Source organism: Alexandromys fortis, unplaced genomic scaffold (assembly GCF_014885135.2).
Source record: "Alexandromys fortis isolate MF-2015 unplaced genomic scaffold, M_Fortis_MF-2015_v1.1 scaffold_40, whole genome shotgun sequence".
In the NCBI taxonomy this organism is placed as follows: Eukaryota; Metazoa; Chordata; class Mammalia; order Rodentia; family Cricetidae; genus Alexandromys; species Alexandromys fortis.
The window spans coordinates 7,330,954-7,350,059 of record NW_026067966.1 but is presented as its reverse complement, the minus strand read 5'-3'; the positions used below and the strand labels follow the sequence as shown (position 1 = coordinate 7,350,059).

Here is a 19,106-nt window from a genome sequence, read left to right as displayed (position 1 = left end):
TGATATCTTTGTCTTGAAACTCTACTATTACGCGTACACTTAGGTTTGACCTCTTTCAAAATTTTGCAAAGTCATAGACATCCTGCCTTTTTTTTTTTAACTCATCTCTAAATGTACTCTTGACCTTGACTTTGTTTTTAATCCCTGTGTACTTTCTTCTGCTTGATTTAGTCTCTTGGTAATAGTTTCAACTGGTTTATTATAATTTATTATTATTACTATTATGTTTGCTACTTAACTTATTTCCTTGATGAATTTTCAATCCATGTTGCAGACTTTCTATTTCTAGGTCCTGAATTGATGTCTTCTTTAAAGTCATTGATCAAATTTAAAAGTGGGCTTTTGAATTCTTTGTCTTAGGTTTCAAGTATTTCAGCACCTTTTGTTTTACCTATTTTTTAGATAAGGAATCATACTATCTAAATTTTTCATACTTCTGCTATTATACTATGACTTAGACATCTATTGGGATGTATATATTTTTTTCTTTCACTTATATATTCACAACTTTTAAGAGTAGTTTTCTCTTGAGCTTACATTCACACTACTCTTTAAAGGAGATGAAGCAGAGATTCATAACAAAACAATTATTTGTCCAGAAAAGTTATTAAATTATTAAAATGCATGACGACCTACATCCTTACTAAGGTTATAAGATGTCTCTGATCCTAACTATTTACAAACAAGGGAGTTAAATAAAGAGTGGAGGACTAGGAAGCGGGAAAAGAGAAAGGAAGGAAGGAGAGGAGTAAAAGCAGATGGTAGGAAAATAGAGCAGAGGTAGGAAGAAGACTGAAACTACAGAGACAAGCAAGTCAATCATAAAAGCAGAAAAAGGAACAAAACCAAGAAATAAAAAGCTAATAAGGGAATAAATAGAAAAACAATACAAAAGCCAGTATTTCCACCCTGCTGAGATACTGTGCAAGTCTTTCACCTCCCAAGTCACTTCGGATTCCCTTTAGGCTCCTCCTCAGATCTTTCTCACACTGGAGCTCTTTTAGCTTGGTAATAAAGTGTGTGGAAAAGGAAGTGTTTTTAAATCTCATTATTAAATCTCAGTCCTTTAGTATATCCAAGCCCTTAAACCATGAATTTAACAACTATCTCTAATTTACACGCAAACACATCCACTTCACTGAGAGATAACCCGTAATAAAAATGGAAAAGCTGTTCTTCCTTCAGATGGTAAAATCTTTCTCCTAAAGCTCTTTATTACAGATAATGCCGAAACTCATTTCACATTGGTTCTCTTCCTCCTTACACGATACAGCCATTAGCAGTCCCCTTTTTGCTTTAAGTTTTAAAATGTGCAAGTCCATAATGAATAAGGGTCCATGTGGTTAGTGTACCCACCCATGGTTTCTGCGACTGTAAACAGAATTTGGATGTGATTCTCGATTTTCCTATCTTCCAATATTTCAGGATAGCAATTAGCCTGGCAATCTCAAATCTCCAACAGATCCAGAAAAAGGAATTAGTTTTTAAATTGCTCACTGTTTTAGTCTAAAGTAAGGAGTGATATTGTCTGCTTTCTTTGTATGCTGGAACTGCAACCACAAGTCCTACAAACGTCCTTAATTAGTATAATATTTAAAAGTTCAAACACTTTCCCCTTGTCACAGAGTAAGAAATACCTCCTATGTCCTCTCTACCACAAGAGCTCTTAGCTCTCTCTGTTCCATTGCTACTTCTCTTTGTTACCCTGTATCAGCCAGTGAGTGTATGGAAATGTACTTAAAGTTTGTACCTTCAATTCTCCAAAGGATAACAAAGAACTAATACCATTCTAGATGACAGGAGATAATTTATTATATGTGTTGGCCACTGGTGGTTGATATTTCAGTGGGTGCTGCCTAAAATAGGTTGGTTTCTGATTAACAAAACAATGGTTACTACATTCAATATTCAATACTGGCTTTTGTTTGTTTGCTTGCAGTGCTGGGGATGAAGCCAGAATATATGGTTTATGGATGGTAGACTGGGGATGTAGCTCAGTAGCTAAATCCCCAACCTGATAAATATTTTTATCTAATATATCAACCATACTTTAGTTTTCTCATTGTTCTAAGAAAAAATGTCCCTCTGACAATATTCTGCTCTGTATTACACATTAATCCTTTGTCATATATCTTAATATTTCAATCAAGAACAATTCTTTTTTTTTTTTGGTTTTTCGAGACAGGGTTTCTCTATGGTTTTGGAGCCTGTCCTGGAACTAGCTCTTGTAGACCAGGCTGGTCTCGAACTCACAGAGATCCGCCTGCCTCTGCCTCCCGAGTGCTGGGATTGAAGGCGTGCGCCACCACTGCCCGGCTAAGAACAATTCTTCATGCCATGACACTGAAAACTTGTAGTGGCATTTCAGTTGTACTTTAATAAATAAAGCTTGCCTGGGGATCAGGAGAGTAAAACAGCCACAGTGGTCAGCCTTACAGCTGGACAGTGGTGACACAAACCTTTAATCCCAGTAGCCACACTAGTTGCCATAGAAACCGGGCAGTGAATGCTTTTAATCCCAGTGGTGCATACCTTTAATCCCAGAACTAGAGAGATTATAAAATGGGAGGAAACAACTATCAAACATAGTCTCATTCTGAGATTCCTGGAGGCAGGATCACCATTTTCAGACTGAGGTCAAGGTAAGAGCCAGTGACTGGCTGTTTTGCTTCTCTGATCTTCAGTTTTATTAATAATGCTTCACTTTAAGTATTGCAAGCTATCTGTTTCTTGGTTGCACATTTCTAATTTGGCTTTGTCTCATCATTATGCATACTTAAGTTAGAATGATACATCTTTGCATAATACTCTATCTTTCTAGTAGGCAACTCTGACTTTGACAACTTGGGTGACATATTTTCTGATTGTCAATAATACAATTATTATGAACCCTTGGCAACAGGCAGGAAGGGTAGTTGTACTTTTAAGTCTATGCAGATATCCTGTCTACAATCTCCTCTTAGGGCCTCACCTCAGGTTGTTATTAATCTCTAACTATTCTTGCCCAGCCATTCTTTCATTTTCTCACCCATTCTATTTATTAGCACCCTGTCCCGTCTACCGACTTAGCAGCCACTCCATCCTTTCTGTGTCATCACTGTGAACTCATGGGTGCATGTGTTCTTTTGTTTTCTGTTGGGCTTTTTTGAGACACTGTGTCATGTAGGGCACATTGGCTTGGGCCTCATTATGTAGCCTAGGATGACCTTGCATTTGCTGAGATTCCCTGGGGCATTGTGACTGCTTATCAAAACACTCTTACCAATTTAGCCACATCCCTATCCCTCTGTGTTTTTAGTAATTCATCACTGTCTTTATTGGGATGTAGATACAGCTAGTTGGTAAAGTACTGGCCTAGCATTCACAAAGTTCGGATTCAATTCCCAGCATACTCATAATCCAGGCACCCCAGAGGTGGAAACAGGAGAATCAATTCAAGATCACACTTGGCTACACAGTTAATCAAGCCCAGACCCTGTTGGGGAGGGAGGGAACACACATACTCAAATATTCCCACATTTGGCAAGAAGAAGCCTAGAAAAAGCTAGTTCCTGAATTCTTTACCAAGATTCCATCTTCTTTGGTTTTTGCCACTAGTCTTGTGTTTGCCTGAGTCAACATTTTTAACACAAATATGAGGCACATTTCATTATTACCTTACCTGAATGTTTAAAGATCACCTTGACATTTCGTTTTCTTTAAAAATTAGTTTAATTTACTTACAAAACAGCAACATACATTTATTCTGTTAAGCCAGGGGCTTGGTCATAGCTCAGTGTAGAGTGCAGGTTTAGCTTTCAGGGGCCCATGTTAAATTTCCAGCAGTAAAGAAAACAACAATAGTTATTTAAAAAAAAAAAAAACTGAGAATAAGAGAAATTTTAGAATACACAGAGTTTACTGCTATGTTCAAAATTATTAAATCCCAGTTTTTATTGTCAGTATCTATTATTATCTAATTTATAAACTGCATTTTAAGCTTTCTGTATGTAATTATTCTATATATATGTGTGTGTGTGTGTGTATATATATGTATATACATATATATAAAACTCATACCCAGTTGTACTCAAAATATACTGGTAGTGAAATCTTTCTTCATGTGTTCCCAAATGCAGCCTTACCTGAGGAGTCCAGTAAAAAGTGGGGCTCAATCTGTAGAGTTTTCTTTTATGGAAACTTTGAAGGGGTCTTGTTCGGGCAGCTGTACTCATGATAGCCAAGGATGGAGATTTCAGTCTTGTCCTGTCTTTTCGCCTTTTCTTACTGTGCTTCTGATTAAGTAACCAGCTACTGGAGGAAGAGAGCTCATCTAAATTCTCTGAAGCACTGAAATGTATGAAATAATTGGAGATGGGGGGGGGGGCAAAATAAAATGAACAGAAGACAAAGAAAACTAAATGTAAATTTTCTTGTTTTATTATGATAGAAGAGTATTAACTTTTAGTCAATTTGTGATAACAATAGGTAAAATAATTGATATTAATGGAGAATTACATAGTAAAAATATAGAAATTATTTCTATTTTCTGCTGCAAAAGGTACATTTTCAAAGTTAAAATGTTTTTAATATAAGATGAATGTTTTTTGTAAAACAATAATTCACAGATGACATAGTTTAAACTATTTATGCCAATTTCTTTTCATGTTTAGATGAAGTACATCAGAACTAAGGCTTAAAAAGTCCCAAGGTCTCCTAACTGCATTTTAAATCCCTCTTAAATAAGCAAGTTTACTGCATTTCAAATTTTAGTGAATTCTGAGACAGCTACAATCCTATTATAGCTTAGAAACTTTTAAAACTTATGATGTAACTTACAACTATAAAATAATGAAATAAGCTATATATGGAAAATATAAGTTTATAATTAATCTTTATTGCAATTTTTAATATTATATTTAAGGTTTCTCATGTTCCCAGAAAAAAAGATCCCTATCATAAAGATTTTACAAGCTGACAGGTTAAAACTTGATGATTACGTTGGAATATTACACATCAAGAGAAATATTAGGTGGTATCTTTTGTTCGTTAATAGCTATTTGTTATTCTTTTCTGAATCTCTGATCTAGTTTTATTCTGACTAGCAGTAAAAAAAAGAACCTTTGGAATATATTAATAAATAAGTTATTACCTGCTGTGGGATGATGCTCTTGTACACTGTAATGATCTGTCACTCATATTGGGCTAATAAAATGCTGACTGGCCAGTAGCCAGGCAGGAAGTAAGGCAGGGTAACCAGACTAAAAAAATTCTGGGAAGAGGAAAGGCCAGATGCTTCCACCAGCTTCCACCAATGCAAAAAACTAATAACGTCAAGAGTCAGCACCTGAAAATGCTAATACTTTGATGTAACTGGCCTACTTGAATCTCCAACCCTATAGTTGCTAGGTGTCTTGATGTCTGTGTTTCTTTTGTTCATAAAAATGTTCATAAAATTGTTTCCACAGTGAAAAATACCATTCAGGGCAACCTGAATTTGTTCCTAAGTGCAATCACTCAGAATAAACTGTCTTAGGAATTTTGGAGAGCTGTTTTATGTTGACACACTTAACTTGCATTATTATATTAGATATTAATATACTAATATATTGTAATATTATACTAATATGTACTAATAGAATGTAAGCTTTTCAACTTTATGCAGACCAATACTAGTTGACTTAGTAGTCTAACATTACATTTCATCGAGATAGGCTAGATACACAGGGAATAAAGCAACAAACAGCATACTTGGTAAATGGTGGTACATTATGAGACTCCTCAACATCTGCTAGGACAGCTGCTGACTACACTTTGATTCATTATAAATACATCTTCAGATTACTAGCCTTGCAAATTTGCTTGCTTTTGTCATGTATCTGACAGCATGCTGCAGCTGGAAAACCCCACATAAGGGCAGAAATGCTGGGTTAGCCCTATTCTAGGACACACCCACACCCCTCCTGTAACCCCTCACCTTGCTTCTACATTAACTCAAGAATAATCCCTCATCATTTTAAGTTTGGGCAAAAAAAAAGGAGCTACTGGAGATTTGGGATGTTTCTTCCTGAGAAGCCAACTATTACTGCTTCACCATGTAACTCTCTGCCTTGTAAGAAACTTGCTCCAAATGTCTTACTTATTATTTCTTTAATGATGACAAGAACCTGGAAACACTGAATAGAGGTCTCCATTTGTTCCTTTATCTTTGGCATATCACCAACCAAATAATGCTAAATGATTTAAGACCAATTGGTGTTTGCAGTTCTTCTGTGTCCAGGGAAATAGCTCAGTCTGCAGCAACCACATGGTGGCCCATAACCACCATAATGAGATCTGTTCATATGTACATACATGCAAAACAGAACATGGTACATATTAAATAAAGAAATCTAGGAAGGAAGGAAGGAAGGAAGGAAGGAGGGAAGGAAGGAAGGAAGGAAGGGAAGGAGGGAGGGAGGGAGGGAGGGAGGGAGGGAGGGAGGGAGAGAGAGAGAGAGAGAGAGAGAGAGAGAGAGAGAGAGAGAGAGAGAGAAAGAAAGAGAGAGAAAGAAAGTTAGTTCAGTCTGATACCTGCCATGGAAGTACAAGAACCTGCGTTTGGATGCCAAGTAAAAGCCAAGTGCAGCAGTACCTCTGCTTTTTTTTTTCATTACCCAACACTGGGGCAAAAGTCTTAAGTGAAACTGAAAACTCTCTGGATGGATTCCCTCCAGGGTCAGTGAGATCTTGTCTCTGAAAATATGGTGGCAAGTGCTTGAGGGAGACACCCAACTCTGACCTCTGGCCTCCACATGCATGCACACACAACCACATACCATATTGCTATACACATTCATACCCACACATGCTACACACAAAACACAGTATTTTTTATAACAGTACTATTGTGTTTAAATCATATTACATCTACTATAAAAATATTCTTTTAGAGTAATAAAACAAAAAATTCAAGAATGTTCACACAGCAACGGGAAATCAGAAAGATCCAAAGAAGTCTGGGTAATTTATGTCAATAAAAACAAAAAGAAGAATTGAAGAGGGAAGATGGTAACTATAATACATTCAACAACTATGTCAGTGATATTTATAGCAGTTAGTAATAACACACGCTGTCACCTAAAGTCTCTTGTCAGGCTTGGTGACATCAGGGTGTAATACTAGCTACTCAGGTAGCCTCAGCAATGAATCAGACTGCAAGTTCAAGTCCTGCCTGGGGTACAAATAAAGCAAAGACCAGCTTACACAATTTAGTAAGACCTATCTCAAAATGTAAAAAGTGCAAAGTGCTGGGATCGTACACCATTCCCAGATAAAAGGGATTTTTTTCCAGTACAAAGGCAAATATTAGCATATTTAACTAGTTAATAATTGAGACATATAGCTTGTCAAACACTTAATACAGTTCCAAGAGTTTTTAAAAAGTGCATATATGTATATGTTCAAGACAGGGTTTCTCTATGTGATAGCCTTAGCTGTCTTGGAACTTGCTCTGTAGACCAGGCTGGACTTGAACTCACAGAGATCCGCCTGCCCGTCTCCCAACTGTTGAAATTACAGGCATGCACCACCACCACTGGGCCAGAATTAACTTTTAAAATATTTCTGGAGTAAACAATCATGTTAGAAATAGAAACTACTTAACTGAATTAGCAAAATATTGAGATAATTTAAGTCTAGAAAGAGGTGGGTTTTTAATATATTTTCTATGTTTAATGTTTTCCATAAAGAAAAAGAAACTGATTATTATAGTGTTATTTGTATTCTTACCTCTGGCTATAAACTTCAAATGGGACTTTTTATTATTATTTCTTTTTGTAGTTGTTTTTGAGAATATTGTTATTTCTTTTTGTAGTTGTTTTTGAGAAAAGTTCTTGCTATGTAGGCCAAATTTAGCCTCAAACTCACTATGGCCCAAGCTGGCCTGGCCTGGAACTCATGAACCATCTATGCCAGCCTCTAAAGGATTAGGATGACAGGCATGCACCACAATACCTGCCTAAAAAGGGTTTGAAAGCATGAAGACAAAATAAAAAAACAAAAAACAGAAAGCTACTGTTAACTGTTATTTCTTATCTGAGTTTTTTTTTTTTTTTTTAAAAAAAGCAGTGTTTTCACTTCAAAGAAAATTTGGAAACATATACACACACAAAAGGAAAACATAAAGTTAAAGCCATAGGGGATCACTTCGCCAGCCTTAGCACGTATGTCTGGATTGTTCAGAAGGCATGCAAGGAGTGTGGTGTGGTGGCTGGGATCTGTAAGCCTGTCAACTGCACAGTAAGAGAAGACACACAGCTTCTGAGAAGCTGAGCCTATGTGGTGAAGATTACTAGCTCAAAAGGAAGCAGGTATCTGAAGGACAGCCTCCACAGGTGTCCTCTGACCTCAGTAAGCATACTAGGAACATGTACACCTAGGTACCCAGATATGACTCCCCACACACAAATACAGCTAAAATACTTTCTGAACCCAGCCTTTTCAGATGAAATACTGTTTTTGCTGCATACCCCTCAAATGTTTTTCTAAGAAATCATTGTACAATAAATTTTGTATTCTCATTTTTCCAATTAATAGACCAAAATAAACAAGTTATTATAGAATTACATATTTTCTAGACACAATTTTAGCAGTATACCAGTAAATTCCCCTGTGTAAAATTAGTTTTACACTTACATCATTAGAGATAAAAACGAAACGAAGCTGTTTTACAAATAAAAGTAATTCCTAGTGGCACTTCCTTCTTTCAAAACAGCAGGGAGGTTTCATCTCCCCACTGACATCATATATCTAGTTAATATGATAATTAAGTGTTATCCATCAGAATCCAAACTTATATTGAGAGCAGTGACCCAGAAAATATTGCTAGCAAACAATATTCTCCTAATTGAGAAGTGACTACTGTGATGTGACTTAGTTTCACAGCGTAATTGACATGGTTGTCAGACTGCGGCTTTTCCATTACGACACCAGCTACAAGGGACGGCTGCTCAGCACGTGAGACAATCACCACTAGTGACAACAGTGTGGCAATGGGTCGTGACAATGTAATTTCATACCCCATTCTGTAACTCATTAAGGCAAAATCAAATAAAAATTTAGACCTTATTTCAAGTAGAAATTCACTTTCTCAGAGATAATATATGGCATCTTATGTTCATTTTAGAATATCAGGTCTAAAAATGTATAACTACCTCAGTGACTTCATTTATTTGGAATTTTAAATATACTTATTTGGTTCTCAGTGACTCTTCTTAGGTCTTAGTGCTAGGATTAATAAACCTAAAAAATTAAATCCAACCTTACCACTTTCGGGTAGACAATTCCCTTAATTAGTAAATGAGGGTTAGAAATCAATGAATAGTAACAAATGCACAAAAAAGTTCCTCAGAAAATAATTAACAGTGAGTTTAAAGACAGTATGAGAAAAAGTTATTAAGATACTTATAAAAATTAACCTAAATATTTAAAAAGTATTTATCATGGTTTTATTTAACTCCCTCAAAAGTTAAAGAAAGGCTAAACTTTACATTTCTTCCATAATATGCAAACTTATGATATACTCTGATGTAAAGTGAGGAATAGTACACTTTGATAGGAGAACTAAAATGTTTGACTTGTGAGGTTTCTTACATGACAGGTCAACTACCCAGAACGCAGCTAAAATCACAAAAGGCTCTATTTAACCAAAAGAGATTTCATGGCATGCACACAAGCTTACTCACGTGACTTGTAAAAGAGGCTTTCTCTTTCTATAAGTTGTCCCTTACTACCTTATACTTTCTACTGCTTTGAATTTTTATTTTTTAAAGATTGTATGTGTGTGTGTATCCACGCACATGTGCATGTGTGTGTGTGCCTGTATGTTTGGATGCTTATGGGGAGCATAAAAGAAGGGTGCTTGAGAACCCACACTCTTGTCTTCCTTTTTGCTCCCTGGTTCCTAATGAACAGGGTCGCAGGGTACTTTGTTCCACCAAACACTCTCACCATGGTGTGCTGTCTCACTGCCAGCCTCAAGCTAACCAACTGATTGTGAACTTCTAAAACGGAAAACCAAAATAAATGTATCTGAATTCAAAGCTGATCATCTCAGGTATATTTCTTATGTGGACTGAAAGATGACAAACAAATATTTGATTCATTCAATATTAATTGATGTTCATAATATGTATTACTGATGCAAGTGTTCAAAATAAAACCCCAAACCACAATTTAACAAGATAAACCAAAGAGATTCTACTTTTTTGAAGCTTATATACTGTCAAAAACAGAAGACAGATAATATGTAAAAACTTTAACAAAATAAATCACAATTGTTATCTGATATTCAAACTGCTCATGAACTAGTTGACTGTTCCCATGTCTGTTCTTGACTAATGGTAACCGAGTACAGAGCTCTACATATGTATGCCATGTCCGTGTACTACAACTAAGCCACATCTCCAGCTCTTGCAATGCTCCTGCCCCAGCCTTGCAAGTAGCCAGGACGACAGAAATGCATCACTGTGCCCATTTTAACTATTCTCTTCCTGTAATAGAGAAAAATATACACGATTATGTGGTAGGGGGAATGTGATTGGCCCCCATCATCTCACAGGGAGTGGCACTACTAGGTGTGGTTTTGCTGGACTGAGTATAGCTCTGTTGGAGGAGGAGTGTCACTGTGTGCTTTGAGGTTTTCTATGCTCAAGATACTGCCCAGTGTCTCTCAGTTGACATCCTACTGCCTGCAAGATGTAGAACTCTCAGTTACTTCTGCAGTACCACGTCTGCCTGCCTGCTGCCAGATTCCCTGCCATGATGATAATGGACTGAACCTTTGAAGCTGTAAACCATCACCTCACATGTTTTCCTTTAAAAGAGTTGCTGTGGTCATGGTGTTTCTTCACAGCAATAGAAACCGTGTGTGTGTGTGTTTATGATAATAAACATAATTTACATAAACAAAATGATATAGAAAATGTATTTAGTCTAAAACCACAATGCTCATTCATCATTTTACAACTCAACTTGTAATTGACTTTCATCATGGATCCCTAAAACAGGATTCTTGTAAATGAGACTGTCATATTTGCCCTATACAACCAGCAAGTCTTACTTTCCAAGGGAAGCATCAACGATGCAAAATATGACACTATGTCAAAAATCAAGTAAAATCAGTAGAAAAACTACTTTCATGATAGATCCGGGGGAAAATGACTGAGCATAAATAAAACTTCAGAAATATTTTAAAACAAGCTTTCTGAATAGTCAATTAGAAACAAAATTTTTATTTAAGATTTAGTTTCTATTCACTGATATCATTCATGAGTGGGATAGCCATTCCATTAATATTAATACTTAATATGATTTTTATCTGGATATATATTTTATTTTTGATATATTAGAAGGTTCCTAAAATAACTAATAATGTGATTATTAATATAAAAATTAATGTAAAATTATGGTGTTATGTGCCAATAGTCTGTGTCTAACTATATCTAGGGTCTTTTTTAAGTTACAGTAAACTGAAGATCAAGAATGAAGAATGTACAAAATGGAAGTCACAGTATTAAGGAAATACTTTCATAGCGAATATTATCACTAGTATGATTTTTAGAAGCATTAAAATTCCTAAAAATTCCTCATGGGTAACTATATTAATCCTATGTACTTATTTATATCTAAAACTGTACCCATGATTTATGATTGTAGTATTGTAATCCTAAAAATGGCTATAAAATTCAAATAAAATAAGCCAAATTTAGAAGTCAAACTCTTCAAGTAATACCTACCTCTTTGAAATGCCATTAGCCAGACATTTGTGGCTGCAGGATTTGGAGGAGAGTGGTGAGGAAGTTGGAGACAAGTTGAGAGGGGCAATCAAACTGTTAATGATTTCAGTCAACTGTGCACTCTACAAAGAAACAGTTAACACTTTAGTATAGTTAAGCATCATTAAGATCCTAAATTTCTCTCCAAAAGTATACTTATATGCTGTATTATATTTACTGACTTGCATATACTGAATCATCCTTGAAAATGAAGCCATACTGTTGTTTTTTTTTTAAAAATCTGTTCAAAATGGCCAGCTTTCTCCAACAAGACTCTACCTTATAACTTCTAAAAAATTACATATCTACCACTTGGTTGATCTGGTCAGAACCTTCATGATTCAATCAACTTTCAAGGATTGGGTCTATGAGCTAGAGACTAATATACAATGAGCTAGAGACTAATGTGACTTTTGGAAGATATTTGATATCTAAACCCTATCAAATAGTTTAAGAAGCAAAACCCTATCTAAAGTTATTTCATAAAGCAAACACTAAGATTACCTGTTTTTCTATGTTTCGAAGAAGTAGCGTAGGGCTGCTGGGTGACATCTCAAAGTCGTGCTCTGGCAAGGTCTCTTCGCTCCTTTGGGGAATCTGAGAATTCACTGAAGTGTTTAATGAAGCCGCTTGATTTGAAAATTGTATCTGTTTTTTCAAAATGTCTTTTGGCAGCTGACATTCTTCTAAGATCACTATCCCCTAGGGGGTAAAAAGCAATAAAAGTGATCACACCCAATTGTCCTCATGGAAAACATAGATTTAAAATTGAAAATACAGTTTATCTCTCTTAAAAAAAATAACTGATTGGAGGTGAGAGATGGCTCAGCAGTAAAGAGAATGTACTTTCAGAGCAACTGAATTTGGATCCCAGCACCTATGTCCAGCAGTCTACCATCACCTACAACTCCAGCTCCAGAGAATCCAACATACTCTTCTGGCAGATGAGAGCATGCGCACATGAATGCATACACAAATACACACACACACACACAATTAAAAAATTATCTTAAAAAAACCAACCTTTTTTAAATCCTATGTGATTGGACCACTAGAGTAAGACGATGGACTGGAAACTATCTCCATATAAATGTGCCATAGTTAAGAAGAAGTGACGAGAAGAAAGAGAGAAAGAGATGATGGGGAGGAAAGAGAAAGGAAGGGAGGGGAGGAGAGGAGAGGGAGAGAAACAAAGCAAGCCTTGATGTAAAGAGAAAGGGGGAGAGTTTGGAAATGTGCAAAAAAGTGATGGGGTACCTGAAAATTACAGAGAAACAAATAATAGACCAAAAGGAAGAAAGAATAATGAAACATAGTCTCACCTACCAACCTGCAGAGGGAAAGGGGAAAGGGACACAACAAAAAGTAGAACTGGGGATTGAGTGCACAGGAATATGCAAATAACTAAAAGGGTTTCTCCCAAGCTAGAAGAGATACCCAAACCAAGAGTGAATGTAGAAATACACAAAACCAAAAGCCCACTATAACAACTCTAAAGAACAATAATTACTAAATTAAAACATATTAAAGCACAGATAAAGACCTAAAAAGTTTACTAGCAAAAAAAAAAAAATGATCAATGACCTCAAAGAGGACTCAAACAGACAAATGAAGTAAGGAAATCAATCTATGACCTAGAGAGAAAAGAGAATAACACATAGGAGAACATCAACAAAACAGAAGAAAAAATTCAGCTTGATAATTGAGACTTTTGAGAAAAAGTTGGAAATAAAAAGCTCATATAAGTTAATACATGAGAATTATAAAATATAGCAATACTGAAACAGTGGTTTGTGATTTCACCTTTGTCTTCTATTAGTATTTAAGAGATCAGTATATTTAAAAGAATTATTAATTTATGTTTTATGTCATAAAAGACAAAAGTGAAATTTTGTTATAAAGAAGAGAATTCTATATGTTGTTGAAGTTGTACTGTTATAAATTCAAATTAGAATGGTAAAGTTTTGTAAAGTTAGAAGCAATCTTAAGTAGTAACCACAAATAAAATAACTATAGTATATACACAAAAGAAAACTAGAAGGACTTTCAACACCAAAAAATAAGTAAATCCAGGCAATGCTATTACAAATCCTTAACCCCAGCACTTGGGAGAAGTAGGAGAATGTATGTAAATTCAAGGTCACCTGGTGTCCATTTCAACTTCCTGGCTAGCTACCACTTCATAGTGAAATTTTGCCCCAGAATAAAATAAATACAAAATAAAACGAACAAAAAGAGGACAGTAATACAAGAAATGAGTCACAAGAAAGTCATACAACATACAGAAAACAAACAGCAAGATGTCAAAAGTAAATTGATTCTTGTAATTAATTACTTTGATTCTAAATGGATTAAACCCTCCAATGAAGTCACAGAACAACAGAGACAAATAAAAACATATCAATGTAAACTTGTCTAGAAGAAATACTTAATCCAATGGTATAATAAGCTGAAATTGATAAAAAAAAAAAATACCACACAAATAGCAAGCAAAAGAGAACAGGGTGGCAATACTGATGTCAGTCAATAGAGACATAACAATTACAAACATTTATACAGCTAATAATTGACCAAAATAGAGGAAGCAAAACATAATAAAAGTGAAGAAATAGTTACACAATAATAACTCACTATTGAAAAATAAAATAAACAGAGGATCTAAAACAGTGAACTAGATTTAACAGCTATACATAGAACTATACAATAGCAGCATATAGATTCCTAAGTATACATTGTAAATTTTCCACAAAAGACCATATATTAAGTCATATATGAGTAGACGTTCAAAAGAAAAAGAAAAAATTTAAAAACACATTCTTCAATACAAATATGGAAAGAAGTAAAACTGTCCCCTTTTACAGATGATACAGTATGGAGATTCTAAAGATTCTATCAGAAAACTTCTAAAAATGATAAACTCAGCAACATAACAGTATCAATGTGCACAATCAATAGCTTTTCTGTACACAAGCAAATGGACACACTCCCACTTACAATAGGTTCATAGAATATCTAGGAATAAACCAAGCCAAGGAAATGAGGGAAATCTATAATGAAAACTTTAAATTTATGCAAAAAAGAGGCAGACATTAGAAAATGGAGAGACACTATTGCTTATGGGTTGTTAGCATGAACATTGTGAAAAATGACAATTCTGCAAAAATATATTTACAAATTCAGTGCACTCCAAATCAAAATCCCCATACATTCTTCAAAGAAACAGAAAAATAACAGTATTCTACACTTCGTATGGAACCACAGAAGAACCATGTATAGCCAAAAAATTCTGAACAAAAAGAACAATGTTCGGCAGATTAAAATTTCAGATTTTAAGATATATTACAAAGTAATAAAAACAATATATTGGCACAAAACAGACATGTGAGCCAATGAAACAAAATCAAAGGTCTAAAACATGAGCACATCTAACTTCGGGCACTTAATATTTGACAAAGAGGTCAAAAAAACATAGGCTGGAAAAAAGAAAGCATCTTCAACAAATGGTGCTGAGAAAAATTGGTTGTCCATATTGTAGAAGAACGAAATTAGACCCATTATCCATCACCTTGCACAAAACCTTGACTCCAAATGAATCAAAGACTAAACCTGAAGCACTGAAACTGCTGGAGGAAAACACAGGCAGTGCCTGCGTGGTGCAGGTATAGGTAAGGACTTCCTGAGTAGCACTCTGTTTTCCTCAAGACTTAAGGTCAACAATCGCTGAAATTTAATAAAAGTGAAAAACCTTCTGCAAAGCTAAAGAAAACAAGCAGGTAAAAGGAAGCCCAAAAAAAAACGGGGGAGGAATGTTAACCACCTACACATCTGACAGACTTTTAGTATCTAGAACATACAAAGAACTCAAAAAACAGTCAAAAACAAAAAAAATGACTCATTCAAAAAATAGGCCTGGAACTGGAATGGAGAGTTCTCAAAAGAAGCGGGGTGTGAGGAACGACTGAGAAATATCTTAAAAATGTTCATCATCCCTAGCAATTAGGAAAATGCAAATCAAAACAACTTTGTGATTTCATATGATCCCAGCTAGAATGGCAAAGACCAACAAAGTAACCCACATCAAATGCTGGAAAAGAGAAAGGATTCTCAGCTGGTAGAATTGCAAAATTGGTGCATGCTTTCACTGTGTCTCATGTGACATGTTGAATTTTCATTTGATAAATAAAAATACAAACCAAAAACTGGAAGACTTACACTCCTTGATTCTAAAGTGACTGGACTAATCCAAATAGTGTAATAATAGCCTAACCATAAACAGACAAATAGAGCAAAGAATAAAATATTTGCATATATTGTCAAATGATTTTAAGAATAGTATCAAAACCATTCAGTAGAAAAAGCAAAATCTTTTCAACTAATTTGACCCTGGGGAAACTGGAAATATACACACAAAATAATGGAAATTCGATCCTATCTAATGCCACAAAAGAATGGAAATTCAACTCTATCTAACGCCACAAACGTCAACTCAAAATAGACCCAAATACCTCAATGTAAGACCTAAAACCATAACTCTTGAAGAAAACATAGTAACACCAAAGGCACCAATAAAAAATAGAACAGATAAATTAGAATTCATAAAAGTAATATATACAAAGTAAAAAGACAACAAACAAATGGTAGAAAAGATTTAGAAATCACATATTAGAGAAGCAATTATCATCTAGAATATAGAGAACCCCTAGAGTTCAGCAACAACAAAGCAAATAACAAAAGATTTGATGTATATTTCTCTATAGAATATATAAAAATAACCAGTTAACATAAAAATAACCTCAACATCATTAATATTGATATGAATATTATGTAAATATAAATCACAACTGAAGAGATATCACCTTACAACATGTAATATCATCATTTAAAAAAAGCAAAAAAAAAAACAACAACAGAATGTTGGTCACAACTTGTAGTAATTAGAACTACTGTATAAATTAGTTCATTAAAAATTAAAAATAGTTACAATACATTCCTGTAATTCCATTTCTATATGTATAGCTAAAATAACTGAAGGAGTACTGTGTATTTTTGTTTGTTTGTTTCTGGGAAAAGCTCTCACTATGGAACCCTGGCTAACTTGGAACTCACTACGTAGGCAAGGAGACCTTAAACTCAAAGAAATTCACTTGCCTCCCTTCCCCAAGTGCTGGGATTAAAGGCACACATCATGTTCCACTGAAAAGAGCACCCTGAAGAGTTAGATTTTACACTATTCTCAGCATACAACAGTTAAAACGTGAAACAACTTAAACCTCACTGGCTCAATGGATAAACAAAATGTTATAAATACACAACTATTCAGCTTTTGAAAAGGAAAGAAATTTGATGTGGGAGTGTCATCTATCCATCTGTTGCTTTCATTGCTTAATTAATAGAGAAAACTGTTTGGCCTGATAGGGCAGAATTTAGATAGGTGGAGTAGACCGAACAGAATGCTGAGAGGAAGAAGGCAGTGAGAGTCGATAGAGCTCTCCTCTCCAAGATGGACGCAGGTTAAGATCCTTCCCAGTAAGCAAGCCACCATCTCGTGGTGCTACACAGATTATTAGAAATGGGTTAATCAAGACGTGATAGTTAGCCAGAAAGAGGCTAGAGCTAATGGGCCAAGCAGTGTTTAAAAGAATACAATTTGTGTGTTGCTATTTCGGGTGTAAAGCTAGCCGTGAGGGAGCTGGGCAGGAACGCTCATTACAGAAATTTAAATATACTACAGTGTGCATAAACTGGAAGGACAGTAGCCTTTAAAGTAAACCAGTCATAAAAAGGTAAGTACTATTATGTTTCCACATGTATGATATACTTATAAACAAACATGATTATTAAGTTAAGGAGAAGAAAAACTGGATAGTCATTGTTTAAAAGGTATACAATTTTCAGTTTTAAAAGATGAAAAGTTATGAAAATGGATGCCTAATATTATTAAAGTACTTAATACTATAAAACTGTACACATAAAATTAATAAGATGGAAAGTTGTGATATATATACATATATGATCATAACAACATTTTTGGAAAGAAGTATATACTATTTTTATCAAGTAGAACTCAGTTCTTAATTGTTAAAACGTAAGATCAAATAATCTTAATATATAAAAAGGCTTTACAAAAGTAGCATCAGTTTTAAGAAATTAATGTATGAATATCTTAAACTAGCTATTATAAAACTTAAGAAAAATCACTTTGTGTGAAGAATTGAGAAATTATACACATAACAATTTTAACAAAAATAAAACCGTACTGATAATACCTTGGAGGCACGAAGATGCCTGTGAATATCTGTTAGTTGCTGGATTTTGTATTCTAGCTCTGAAATCTGAGCTTGAAGCCAAGTCCATCGGCTGCCAACTCGCGCTCTGTCTACAAGCCACTTCCATTCAGTACTAGCGTTACTGTGAACAAAGCAAACACTGTTAGTCAAAGCACAAAGTCAGTCAGCTCTCTTCAAAGTCTTTATAACTTCCCTGACCACTTGCATGAAACCCTGTTTCTTTTACAAACTAACTACACTGCATCAGGGATGGCAGGTTGACTTCTTATCAAAGTAGATAATTTGAGTCCTTACCTTTCTACTACACAAGTACTTGGCTGTAGTCAATATTACGCACCTAACAGTAGGGTAATCCCTCCATAATTTAATATGTTATTAATGCTAAGGGCTTACATAGGGCTGAGCCAATAAGGAAAATGAAACAAAAATGGTAATTCCAACATCCCATAAAATCTGTTCTGTAATGGGGATACAGAGTCTGAACTGGCCATCTTCTGTAACCAGGCAAGGCTTCCAGTGGTGGGACCAGGACATCAACCCAGCCACAAAACCTTCAATCTACAATTTGTCCTGCCTGCAAGATATGCTGGGACAATAGTGCCTCAGAACTTGTAGGAGTGGTCAACTAATGACTAGTCCAACTTGAGGCCCACACCATGAGAGAGAGCCCATGCCTGACACTGCCTGGAGGACCAGGGCCAGAGACCTTGGATGAACCAAACAGGACTGACCAAAAGAAAAAAAAATCAACGAAAGGATTCCTAACGATATTCTCCTATACTCATAGGATCGGTGTCTAACACAATAGTTCCAGAGAGGCTTCATCCACCCACTGATGCAGAGACCCACAGCCAAACATTAGAGTGGAGAACCCCTGCAGAAAAGGGGAAGGAGGGAAGGACTGGAGGAGCCAGAGGGGTAGATGAATATGTCTGACAGAATCAACTAAACAGGGCTCACGGATCCTGTATAGGTCTGAGCTAGGTCCTCTGCACATATGTTATAGTTGTGTAGCTTGGTGTCC

At 35.4% G+C, this 19,106-nt stretch overlaps 1 protein-coding gene across 9 annotated transcripts in view; it reads right to left on the bottom strand.

Annotated features, from left to right (window-relative positions):
* Positions 1-19,106, bottom strand: part of Kansl1l (KAT8 regulatory NSL complex subunit 1 like) — a 91,082-nt gene that overhangs the window by 39,237 nt on the left and 32,739 nt on the right. For 8 of the 9 annotated variants that reach the window (XM_050154330.1, XM_050154329.1, XM_050154324.1 and 5 more), the window contains 4 exons: positions 18,062-18,203; positions 12,300-12,497; positions 11,757-11,878; positions 4,125-4,329 (listed from right to left, as the gene is read on the bottom strand). In XM_050154330.1, coding sequence (XP_050010287.1) covers positions 4,125-4,329; positions 11,757-11,878; positions 12,300-12,497; positions 18,062-18,203 — 667 coding nt within the window. The remainder of the gene's footprint in view (positions 1-4,124; positions 4,330-11,756; positions 11,879-12,299; positions 12,498-18,061; positions 18,204-19,106) is intronic. The other variant, XM_050154328.1, reaches the window with a different exon arrangement.